This window comes from Fukomys damarensis, unplaced genomic scaffold (assembly GCF_012274545.1).
Source record: "Fukomys damarensis isolate Sample0158 unplaced genomic scaffold, DMR_v1.0_HiC HiC_scaffold_33, whole genome shotgun sequence".
Classification (NCBI taxonomy): Eukaryota; Metazoa; Chordata; class Mammalia; order Rodentia; family Bathyergidae; genus Fukomys; species Fukomys damarensis.
In genome coordinates this window covers 26,365,173-26,377,555 of record NW_022900945.1, presented here as the reverse complement: position 1 = coordinate 26,377,555, position 12,383 = coordinate 26,365,173, and the positions used below count along the sequence as shown (strand labels likewise).

At 36.0% G+C, this 12,383-nt stretch overlaps 1 protein-coding gene across 9 annotated transcripts in view; it reads right to left on the bottom strand.

Moving 5' to 3' along the window:
• Ccdc18 (coiled-coil domain containing 18) overlaps window positions 1–12,383 on the bottom strand; it is a 114,182-nt gene that overhangs the window by 25,645 nt on the left and 76,154 nt on the right. For 7 of the 9 annotated variants that reach the window (XM_010644892.2, XM_010644895.2, XM_033758153.1 and 4 more), the window contains 2 exons: window positions 11,973–12,140; window positions 3,221–3,363 (listed from right to left, as the gene is read on the bottom strand). In XM_010644892.2, coding sequence (XP_010643194.1) covers window positions 3,221–3,363; window positions 11,973–12,140 — 311 coding nt within the window. The remainder of the gene's footprint in view (window positions 1–3,220; window positions 3,364–11,972; window positions 12,141–12,383) is intronic. The other 2 variants (XM_010644894.2, XM_010644896.2) reach the window with 2 other exon arrangements.

The window sequence follows — 12,383 nt, the reverse complement described above, 5'->3', positions numbered from 1 at the left end:
TTTTTTTTTTTTTTTTTGTCTAGAAGTAAAAAACAAAGGGGATAAAAAAGTCAGAAGCAGCTGGGAATTTAGCTCAGTGGTTCGGTGGCCTGCCTCATAAGCATAAGGACCCAAGTTCGATCCCCAGTACCCCCCCCAAAAGAAGTCAGAAGCAACTGCTCCAATTTTTCCAGTGGAAAAAAAGCAAAATCCTAAATGAGATGAATTGGGAAGAAGCTGATGATATTTTGAAAGAAAAGATAAAGGTAAACAACAATCTTGTATAAATAATACTATGATTGCCAGGTAACATTGAGAGAATGCTTAAGGTTTGAAATTATGAACTTAAAGTTAGATTCCTCAGTATGGATAGATTTTTGTCTGGCCTCCACACAGATAAATAGCATGAAGTAGTCTGCACTGGATTTTAATTCTATGCTGCATACTATAAAGAGAAGGATAAGGGAGTTGAGTATATGCAAATTAGTAATTTTAATGACTAACTCAATTTTAAGCTCAGTAAAAAAAGAAGAAAGAACAACAGGGAATGAAACAGCACTGTAACTGACAGACTAGAGATCCTGATTGGGTCAAATGATTGTTGGAATTGAGGTACTAGAGAGAATGTTATATAATATTCAGATTTTGGAGAAATTATAGATATTGGAAATTATAAGATCTAGGATTAAATCATGGGATTAGTATTTGAGGTATGACAGAAATCAGGATCAACAGAAAGGAATTTTTTTTTTGGTACCAGGGACTGAACTCGGATCCTTGCGCTTGCGAGGCAGGCAGCGGAACAACCAAGCTAAATTCCTGGCCCAGAAGAAAGGAATTTAAAAAGAAAAAAGAAAAACCAAAATGTCAGAAGGATTTGCTAGACATATACTGAAATCACTAAGAATCAGGAGTGGTGATGGAGTGAGCAACAGGTGGTCTGTAATTGTTAGCAACAGTGAGAACATGGCATGACTTGGTGACATTCCGTTCATAGAGTATGGTACACTACGCTATACCTTTACTTTGTGGTATAAGAGCTGTGGGGAATAGTTTTTACTTTAAAGAGACCCAGAAAAAGCAATGCTCTTAGGGAATATCATGTTTCTGTTACAGAAAAGAAGAAGAGGAAGGGGAAGAGGAAGAGGAGGAGGAGGAGAAAGAGGAAGAAGAGGCAGAGGCAGAGAATACAGGGGATGTCTCTCAGGATGGACTATGAATTCCAGAAGGCACAGTGAAAGTCTTTCAGAAGCTCGGATGGGTGGGAGAAAGAAGAGTATGGAGAAACTTTTGGGGGGAATTAGTGGGAGGAAGAGGTTTGACCTAGAAATCTACCACTTCTTGTGGTTTCAGGCATAAATAAGGATAAAGTTAAAATGTGCTTAGTTTTCATGGACTTAAGGTAGACAGTAGTGGTAAAGGCCTGAAGAACTATGGTCTTAGTCTTAAACTTGAAACAGTATCTTGAGCCTATTGAGAAGGGAGGATTTGGGGGATGCAAGTTGCTACTCTAAGCACAAGGTCCTATCTTAATCCTTGTGAATGGAGAAAAGGGAATCTGGTGACCTATGGTTATAATTCTAGTGTGTAAGTTCACTTTTGGCTCCTGTTAGTAGAAAGGTGGACTAATTATGAATGCATTATTATATCAATTCTTTTTTTTTTTTTTTGTATCGGGGGATTAAACTCAGGACCTTGTGCTTGCAAGGCAGGCAGCAGAACCACTGAGTCAAATCCCTGGCCCTATGTCAATTCTGTTTTGTTTTTGGTTTTTTTGTTTTGTTTTGTTTTGTTTTGTTTGTAGAGGGGATTGAACTCAGGTCCTTGTGCTTGTGAGGCAGGCAGCACAACGACTGAGCTTAATGCCCAGCCCTATGTCAATTCTTGCTGACAAAGTAGAAGAGGTCTGGAGAAGCTAGGTATTGCTTTCTGTTCATGGGTTTCTTTCCTGACCAGTTATATATTGATGCCTGGGCCCAGCCCAGGCAAATTATGTCAGAATCTGTATAAGTGAAGGTAGGACCAAAGCATTAGTATTTTTTATTTACACTACACAGTGATTTAATGTCCTGTCAAGACAGAAAACCACAGTTTTATCAAGTTACTTCTGCTCACACATAATTATATCCCCTTAAAGTTTCCTCTCTGTGAAGACAACTTTGCCTGCAACTTTGAATGTCATTCACTTTCATTACCAACAGCTGCTAAGTGCCTGTGAGGTACAGCGGACTCTTGACTTACAAACTCAATTCATTCCCAAGGGCCGGTTGAAACTCAAGTTGGTCAATTGAAGTCCCAGGCTCCTCTACACAGAGTTCAACATCTCTCTCTTGTATGCAGGCAGATCTCAGTGTCCTTAGACATTGGCCCAGGATTCTTAATTAATCCCACACATGAAAGGATGTTGTTATATTCCTTCCAAAGCTATTTAAGAGTTAAACCTGTATCTGAGACCATTTGGAAGCACAAGCAGCCAGCATTCAGGTCATAACTGAAGATTTTGGTCCTAAGTTAAAATGAAAAATTTTCATAACCCAAACTATTTGTGTATCAGGCCAGCCATAACTCAAGGGCTCACTGTATAAGGATCTTTGCTAGTTGTGCTAATTGTTGTAAAGAACCTTAAAATACACCAGATATGACCCATGCCTTAAAGAACTTAGAATACAGTAGAAGGTTTAAAGTATTATGCAAAACTACAAAAAGGCATACTGAAGGATATGAAAAAAATATAAACAAAATGGTATAGAAACACAGATTATGAAAAAATTAATTCTTCTGGCAAATATTTTTCAGTGGACATATAATTTTAAAACTCAGATACTACTGATAAAAATTTGTAAATAAAACTGATGAATTTATTAAGGTTCAAATTCTACAACTAATAATTTGAAATAGGAAGAAAAGGTCTAAAGGAGTAGGGGAAGTGGGAAGGGTAGGGGAAAGGAAAGAAGGGAAAATAAAAAATATAAGAAAAGGAAAAAACGGAAACAAAATCTTTGTAAATAAGGAAGGGTGGAGGGGGTGAAGGGAGGGCAGGGGTATGGGGAAAAACAAGAACCAAGATGCATCATGTAAAGGTACAAGAACCTAATGATGAATATAACCATGCTGTATGCCTAAAATGTACCAATAAACTCAATGAAAAAAAAAAGATGGACGATATAACCACACACACACACACACGCACACACACACACACTAAATAAATAAAAATAAAACTAATGTATCTACATCTTACCTGGAAGTATGAGTAAGCTCAGTAATTTTTTGCTTTTTCAAATCAGCATCATGTACAGCTGCTTCACATTTTTCCTCCATCTTTCTCAACCTTTCAGCTGAACTTTCCCTTTGTTTTTGAAGTTCTTGTTCCAGCTTTGATACCTTGTAAAGCAGTTTTTAGTCAGTATTTTTTTTTTCATTGAGTTTACTGGTATTTTGTAAGTATACAGTACAGCTAACATTCATCATTAGGTTCTTGTGTCTTTACATGTTAGTATTTTAAATTCAATCACAGCTAAATATTTCCAAGAAAAAAATATATAAATGTGTAGCCTACTATATCATTCAGTTTCAAGTTTTACTATAAAAATCCAAGTAAACCAGGCATATGGCACATGCCTGTAAACTCAGCACTTGGGAGGCTTATGTAGAAGGGCTGCCCTGAGTTTGAGGGCAGCTTGGGCAATATAGTGAGCTCTTGTCTCAAAAAATAAACAAACAAATAAACAAATAAAAATCCAAGTAAGCCAGGACCTGTGGTTCCAGCTATTCAGGAGACTGAGGCAGGAGAAATGCTTCTGCCCAGGAGTTCAAGGCCAGCTGGGCAATATAGTGAGACCCCTTATCTCAAAATCAAAGTACAGTCCAGGAAGCAATGTTTTGAAAATATAAAAGCAAAACATACTTTTTAAAGAATACAGATATTCCATTTGTATAGATCTTTAGAGAACTGGTCATATCATATCACTAAAATAAGACTCATAAGAACTGAACAGCCAGGTATGGTGATGCATGCCTGTAATTCTAGCACTTGGTAGTCTGAGGCAGGAGTACCACTGCAAGTTTGGGGCCAGCCCAGGTTACATAGTGAGTTCAAAGACAGCTTGGGCTGTGTATTGAGACCCTGTCTCAAAAAAGTAAAAACCCAAAGCCAAAACCAACTAGCCAACCAACCAACAAATGATACCCCTACTAAGCCAGGCATGGTGGTGTACACCTGTAGTCCCAGCATTCAGGAGGCTGAGGCAGGAGGATCGCTGTGAGTTTGAGACCAGCCAGGGCTACATGGTGAGTTCCAGGTCAGTCTCAACTACATAGTGAGACCCTGTCTCAAAAAACCAAAACAAACAAACAAACACCCCCCAAAAAAAAAACAAAAAATAAACAATAGCTCTTCAGGGAATGGTTCCTAGATTTTAATCTAAGCTCAAACTTTATAACTTGCATTTGCCCCTATCCTTTCTCCTGTTGTACTACAATAAAAGTGGTATTCTTCTGACTGTATAAGTCAAATTTTTCATAAGCATTCTAGATTTAATTTCTACCTACTTTCCCCAGGAACTTCATACTACTGACTATATTTTTTCTTTCCTGTATTTTCAATTCCTCTACTTTTAAAAATTATTATTAAAGATGACCTTCCCATTGTAAACGTTTCCTTCATACTACCACCCTTGACCTACCACCCTTTCTTTCAAACCCTTCATAGCTCAATTTGTCAAAGTTTCTATGCTTGCTGTATCATTTTCTCACTTCACTTATTTCTCAAGCAATGGCAAACTGGTTATTCCAAATAAACTGTACTAGCTTCTAAGTTGTTAATTCATCAGTGGAATTGTCCAACCTTCATTTTACTTGACAATGATTTCAATAGTCTTTGAAACTGTCATTCCTTCTTTTATGAAATACTTCCATTTATCATATCACTCATGGATCTGCCCAATATTCTCTCTTCTCCATCTATATTCTATTCCTAGATAATCTCAGTCACTTCATGTTTTCAGTGAATGTTTACATACAAAGGAAAGCCTATCAGAATCATACCTTTCTCAATACAAACCCTCAAGGCAAGAATGATGGATTTCAAGCACTAAAGGAAAACAGCCTCCAATCCAGACTGATGTACCCTGAAAAACTATCTTTCAAAACTGATCGAGAAATAAGATACTTTCATGACAAAGAGCACCTTAGGGACTTCATGAATAACAACCCAACACTGCAAAAAAAATTTAAACAATATCCTAGGAAAAGACAATGAGGATCACAATGCCAGGAAGCCCAGCAGAATGAATTCATCAGGTATGACGAGAAATTACATGAAAAGGGGGGAGAATCTAACAAAAATAAAAGGGTTACAACAAGGCTAAGTCAATACATATCAGTTATAACTATCAATGTTAATGGTTTCAATTCGTCAATCAAAAGAAACAGACTGGGAGGGGAGGACGGGGTAAAGGGAGGGCAAGGACAAGGGGAAAAAGTGAGAACCAAGACTTGTCATGTAGAGGTACAAGATCCCAACAATGAATGTAACTGTACTGTATCCCTAAAATGTACCAATAAACTCAATTAAAGCTGAAAAAAAAAAAAAAGAAACAGACTGGCAGAATGGGTCAAGAAGCAAGACCCAACAATATGCTGCATAAAAGAAACATGCTTAATTAAAAAAGAAACTCATACACTGAAAGTTAAAGGGTAGAAAACAGTACTCCATGTGACAGGAACCTGAAAAAAAGCAGGAGTAGCTATCCTCTTTGCAGATCAAGTGGATTTCAAATCAACACTGATTAAGAGAGACAAAGAAGGACACTATATCCTTGTAAAGGGAACAATCCAAGAGGAGGTGATGGAGTTGTCTCCAGACACATGAACTCTGGTTGAACCTGTGCATGCACTTTGGTTGGTGTTATCAGGAAGACCTAGTAACATGAGGTTAAAGATAACCTCCCAAATTTGCACATGCAGGATACCAGATGTTTACTGTTCTTGGTAGAATATTTTTTGCTATTCCCTTGAGAACTCTGGTCTCAGACATTGAATGTCCATGATAGATGATTTCTTGCTGTTCCCATGAGAACTCTGTTAATAGTTTAAAAATGCAATGCTCTGACATGTAGGTGAATGCATATACTCCCTCTTTCTAATTGCTTAAAAGCTGACTGAGAAAAATAAAGTTTGTCTTAGCTCCTCAAGGCTCTGACCCCCTGTGCCTCACTATTTTGGGTCTTTCTTTTCTAAGTCCCTCTCCCTTTGGGACCCCCGTCAAGGAAGAAATGACAATCATATATATACATATACCAAACACTAATGCACCTAACTATATAAAATGGATACTAACAAACATGAAAAATCAAATAAGCACTAACACAATAGTAGTGGGGGACGGACCTCAATACCCCACTGTCACAAACAGATAGATCAACCAGACAGAAAATAAAGAAATACTAGAACTCAATAAAATTCTTGAACAAATGAACCTAACAGATGTTTACAGTGTGTTCCATCCCACAAAATCAGAATACACATTCTTTTCAGCTGCACATGGGTTGTTCTACAAAATAGACCACATACTTGCTCACATAACATGTTTAAGTAAGTGAAAAGGAATAGAAGTGATTCCCTGTATATTATCAGATCATAGTGTGATGAAATTGGAGATCAATAACAAAAGAAACCACAAAAATTTCATAAACACAGTTCTGAATAACCAATGGGTCAAAGAGGAAATTAAAGAAGAAATCATACAGTTCCCACAATCAAATGACAATGACAATGCAATATATTGGAATCTATGGGACACAATGAAAGCAATCTTATGAGGGAAATTCATAGCAGCGATACTTATATTAGGAAAACAGAGCAAGCTCAATTACACAATGTGATGCTGAACCTCAAGCTTCTAGAAAAAGAAGAGGATAAACCCAAAGCTCATACAAAGGAGGAAATTATAAAGATTGGGGCAGAAATCAATGTAATGGTAACTAAGAGAATGATACAAAAAAAAAAAATCAATGAAGCCAAGAGTTGGTTCTTTGAAAGAATACACAAAATTAACAGATCCTTAGCCAAGCTTATCAAAGAAAGAAAGAAAAGGCCCAAATCCATGCAATTAGAAATGAAAGGGGTGAAATTACAATGGACCCAGCAGAAATCAAGAGGATCATCAATACCTATTTTGAGAACTTCTATGCCAATAAAATGGAAAATACAGAAGAAATACAGATTCCTAGATATGTATGAATTACCAAAGTTGAATGAAGATGACCTAAAAATTCTAAATGACCCAATTTCAATCAATGAAATTGAAAATATAATTAAAAACTTACCAACTAAGAAAAGCCCGGGTCCTGATGGCTTCACCACTGAATTCTACAAGACATTTAGAGAGGAACTACTGCCACTACTATTTAAATTCTTCAATGAAATTTAAAGGGAAGCAATACTCCCAAATTTATTCCTGGAAGCAAGCATTATCTTTATCCCAAAAGCAGAGAAGGGCCCAACCAAAAAAGAGATCTATAGGCTAATCTCACTAATGAAATATAGTTGCAAAAGTCCTTAATAAGTTACTGGCAAACAGAATGCAGAAGATCATCAAGAAAATCATACATCCCAGGGATGCAGGGATGATTCAACATATGCAAATCAATAAATGTAATACATTATATTAATAGAATAAAGGATAAAAACCATATGGTCATCTCAATAGATGCAGAAAAAGCATTTGACAAAACCCAACACACATTTATGATAAAAACCCTCCAAAAAATTGGAATAGATGTCTCTACCTCAATCTGATAAATGCCATTTATGAAAAATCAACAGCAAATATCATACTAAATGATCAAAAACCAAAATCCTTCACACTAAAATCAGGAACAAGACAAGGATGTTCACTATCACCACTCTTGTTCAATATAGTTTTGGAAACATTAGTTACAGCAATTAGACAACAGAAAGAAATAAAAGCAATAAAGGTAGGAAATGGAGAAGTCAAATTGTCATTATTTGCAGATGACATTCTATTCAATATAAAAGACCAAGAACTCCACCAAAAGTCTGCCTGGATTAATAACCAAATATAGTAAAGTAGCTGGATTTAATGTCAATATACAAAAATCAATACCTTTCCTGTACATGAAAAAGAGACTCACTGAAAGAGAAATGGGCAATCAATTCCTTTCACAATAGCATCCAAAAAATTGAAATACTGAGAAATCAACCTAACAAAAGAAATCAAAGACCTCTACTCTGAAAACTATAGAACTCTGAAAAAAAAAAGAGACTGAAGAGGATATCAGAAAATGGAATGACATCCCTTGCTCCTGGGTAGGAAGAATCAACATAGTGAAAAAGGCCATACTTCCAAAACTGATATAGATTCAATGCAATCTCAACTGAATTCCAAGAACATACTTCACAGAGAAAACAATCCAAAAATTCATTTGGAACAAGAAGAGACCTACAATAGCAAAAGCAATTCTAGGCAACAAAGACAAGGTAGGGGTATTACAATCCCCAACATGAAACTATACTACAAAGCTACTGTGATTAAAAACAGCATGGTACTGGCAAAGAAACACACCCAAGGACCAATGGAACAGATTAGAAGATGCAGAAACAACTCCAGACACACTCAGTCACTCCATCTTCAAAAAAGGAGCCAAACATCCTCACGGGAGGAAAGATAGTCTCTTTAATAAACGGAGCTGGAAAAACTGGGTTTCAACTTGCCAAATATTAAAACTAGACCCATATCTCTCACCATGAGCTAAATTAAAATAAAAATGGATTAAAGATCTAAATATTAAAATAGAAATGCTAAACCAACTGGAAGAGAGGTTAGGTAGAACTCTTGAAGACATGGGTGTAGGAAAAGATTTTATGAACAAAACCTCAGTTGTATGTGAACTAGCACAATCAACAAGTGTGATCTCTTCTTATTAAAAAGCTTCCATGCAACAAAAGATATCACCAACAGTGTGAAGAGACAACCCACAATGTGGGGAAAATTTTCACCAGCTGTTCCTTAGACAAAGGTCTCTTATCTAGACTATATAAAAAACTTTAAAAAATCAGACCTCCCTAATTTAAAGACCCAATCCAAAAATGGACATTTGAAATGAACAGGCATTTCCCAGAAGAAGAAGTAGAAATAGCAAATAAACATATGAAAAAATGTTCAACACCACTGGTCATTCGAGAGATGCAAATGAAAATAATGCTGAGATTCTACCTCACGCCAGAAAGGATGGCTGCTATCATGAAATCAACTAATAACAAATGCTGGTGGGGCTGTGGGAAAGAGGAAGACTACTCCACTGCTGGTGGTAGTGTAGACTGGTGCAACCACTGTGGAAATCAGTATAGAGATACCTCAAAGAGCTAGGACTAGAAGTCTCATTTGACCCAGCTATTCCCTTGCTGGGTATCTTTCTCAAAGAATTAAAAGAATCATACCAAAGTGATATATATGCAACCCATGTTCATAGCGGCAGTTTATAACAGCTAAAACTTGGAAAGAGCCCAACTGCCCATCAATTGGAGACTAGATAAAAATTTGGTTAAAAAAAAAAAAAGTAAAATGGAGTACTACTCAGCCATAAAAAATGAGAAATTACAGACATTTATAACTAAATGGATGCACATTGAGGCAATACTTCTAAGTGAAATAAATAGGACACACGTGTGTAAATACCTGATAGTTTCTTTAGTGTGAGAAACTGAAAGTGTAAATAAGGATTAAAAGGTATAACACATAATGTGAAATAGGAAGAAATGGGGCAAAGGGGAAAAGGAAATGGGCTGGGTAGGGGAAAGGAAAGAAGGGAATGGAATTAATATAAGGAAATGAAAAAATGGAAACAAAGTCTTTGTAGACAGGGAGCGAGGGAGGGGTTGAAGGGAAGGCAGAAGAATGGGGAAAAAATAAGAACCAAGATAAATTACGTAAAGGTGCAAATTTCCAGTGATGGATGTCATTATATTGTATACCTTAAGTGTACCAATAAAATAAATTTAAAAAAAGAAATAAAATAACCAAAAAAAAAATCCAAATGAACTGTTAGAGGTAAGAAGAACTTTCCAAAGGGAAAGAAAATTATAAAAGCATTATGGAAAATTGAAACTACCTTAGTAGACATAAAAATCATATTCCACAAAAACCAGAGTCAATGATAATGGATTTAGGTAGGGGGAACGAAATATTGAGATGAAGTACTTCAGGATAAAGCTGTATAATAGGCATAACAAGCAACAGTAACAAAAGGAGTGGAAAAATCACAAGAGGATCTAAAACGGAAAATATAGAATAGTTGTTTGATGTGTTTGAATGTATGGAGAGGATATTCTTTAACTTCATTGAGAGTCTATCTTAGAAGATTTATGTTGCTATAACTAAATACTACAGATTAGATAATTTGTAAAGAATAAAGGTTTATTCTGCTAGTGCTTCTGGAGTTTGTGAAGTCCAAAGACAGGATGATATACCTGAAGCCCTTCCTGGTGAGGAATCTGAAGAGTCCCAAGGTATCTTAGAGAATCACATGGCAAGAGGGTCCAATAAAACAGACAGGGCCAAACTGGCTTTTGTAAGAGACCCACTCTCAAGGTAAACCATACATAAGGGCAGAATTCTTATGACTCCATCACATCTAAAAGGTCCTACCTAGTCCCACTTAATACTTTACCACAGGGATTAAATTTGAACATGAGTTTTGGTGGGACATTCCAAGCACAACAGAGACTGAGGATGAATTCAGAATAATAAAAGACCATTCCCACTTGGCAAAAGGTAACTTGTGGGCTGGGGATTTAGCTCAGCGGCACTGCACCTGCCTCTCAAGTGCAAGGTCCTGAGTTTGATTCCTGGTACCAAGAGAAAAAAAAAAGGTAGGTTGTGTAAGATTACACAAGAAAGGTCCACGATTTAGCTCAGTAGTTCTACCACCTGCCTCTTAAGTGCAAGGTTATGAGTTCAATCTCCGGTACCAAAAAAAAAAAAAAGTCTTTCCAAGATTACACAGGAAAATGTGTAAATTTAACAATTCATACACTTCCATAAATTTTATTTATTTTTTTGTTTGTTTTTGTTTTTTGACTGTGTAGTTCAGACTCACCTAGAACTCACTATGTAGCCCAGGATGGTCTCGAACTCACAGCAATCTTCCTGCCTCAGCCTCCCAAATGCTGGGATTACAGGCATGTACTACCACATCCGGCTAAATTTTATTTCTTTTGAAGAGACAAACAAAAACATAAAATATCTTTGTAAAGAATTCATATAAATTTGGTAATGAATGCAAGAAAAAAATATTAAGATTCTAGGGTAAAATTCTACAGGGCTCTTTCACTGAAATAATAAATTGTTCTATTTTTAGTCATTATTATTATTATTATTTGTAGTGCTGAGGATTTAATCCAGGGCTACTATATATGCCAGGCAAGTGTTCTGCCATTAAGCTAAATCACAGGTCTCGAAATTTATTTTCAGAACTAGAATTTTCTTTTGGGACTTAATGCTTTTAATGCATTGCATTCCTATTTGTTTAGGAAATATAACATCATGTACTTTTCCAAAAAGTAGACATTAGAGGAGATAATAATTCAGATAGGTGTTATATTTGGGTCCAAGAAAAAAAAAGACTGAGTAAAGAAGTCTAAACTGTAACTCAATTGAGTAGAATGACAAATGGCTACAGTATTAGAGATTCAGGTCAGATTATACAGGAATAGAATTTTATTTATTCATTTATTTATTTATTTATTTATTTTTGGTGCCAGAGATCAAACTTGGGACCTTGGGCTTGTGAAGCAGGCAGTGGAACCACTGAGCTAAATCCCTGGCCCTAGATTTTATTTTTATAGTATTAATATAGAATATTCCCCATAATGTGAAATCTTTGAGGTTAAGCAGTAATTTATACAGCTATGTTAATGATTTAAAATTTTTCTATTTCATACAAATAAAAATGTTTATGGTCAATGTATACCTGTTTTTCAAGTTTAGTCTGAGTATCTTCTAGCTCTCCATTTCGAATTGTTTCTTGTTGTAACATTTGCTGCTGTTGCTGAAGAGTATGCTGTAGAATAACATTTTGCTCAGAGGTCTCTTGAAGACTGTGACTCTTTATCTTCAATTCTTTCTGCAAATAATATGCCTAACAAATATATATATATATATATATATATATATATATTTGGTCAAAGCTGTCTTCCAATTCAATTATCCTCACCTGTCATACAATTGTAGTTATAGGCTATAGTTAAGGACATGGTCAATCTTATGCTCATAAGGACAGTATAGGTATATTATTTATTAGGGACTGCTTATAGGGTTGGCTCTTGGGTGGTATCTGGGGAAATGATGAAATTGTTTTGGATGGCTGGGGCACTGAAACATG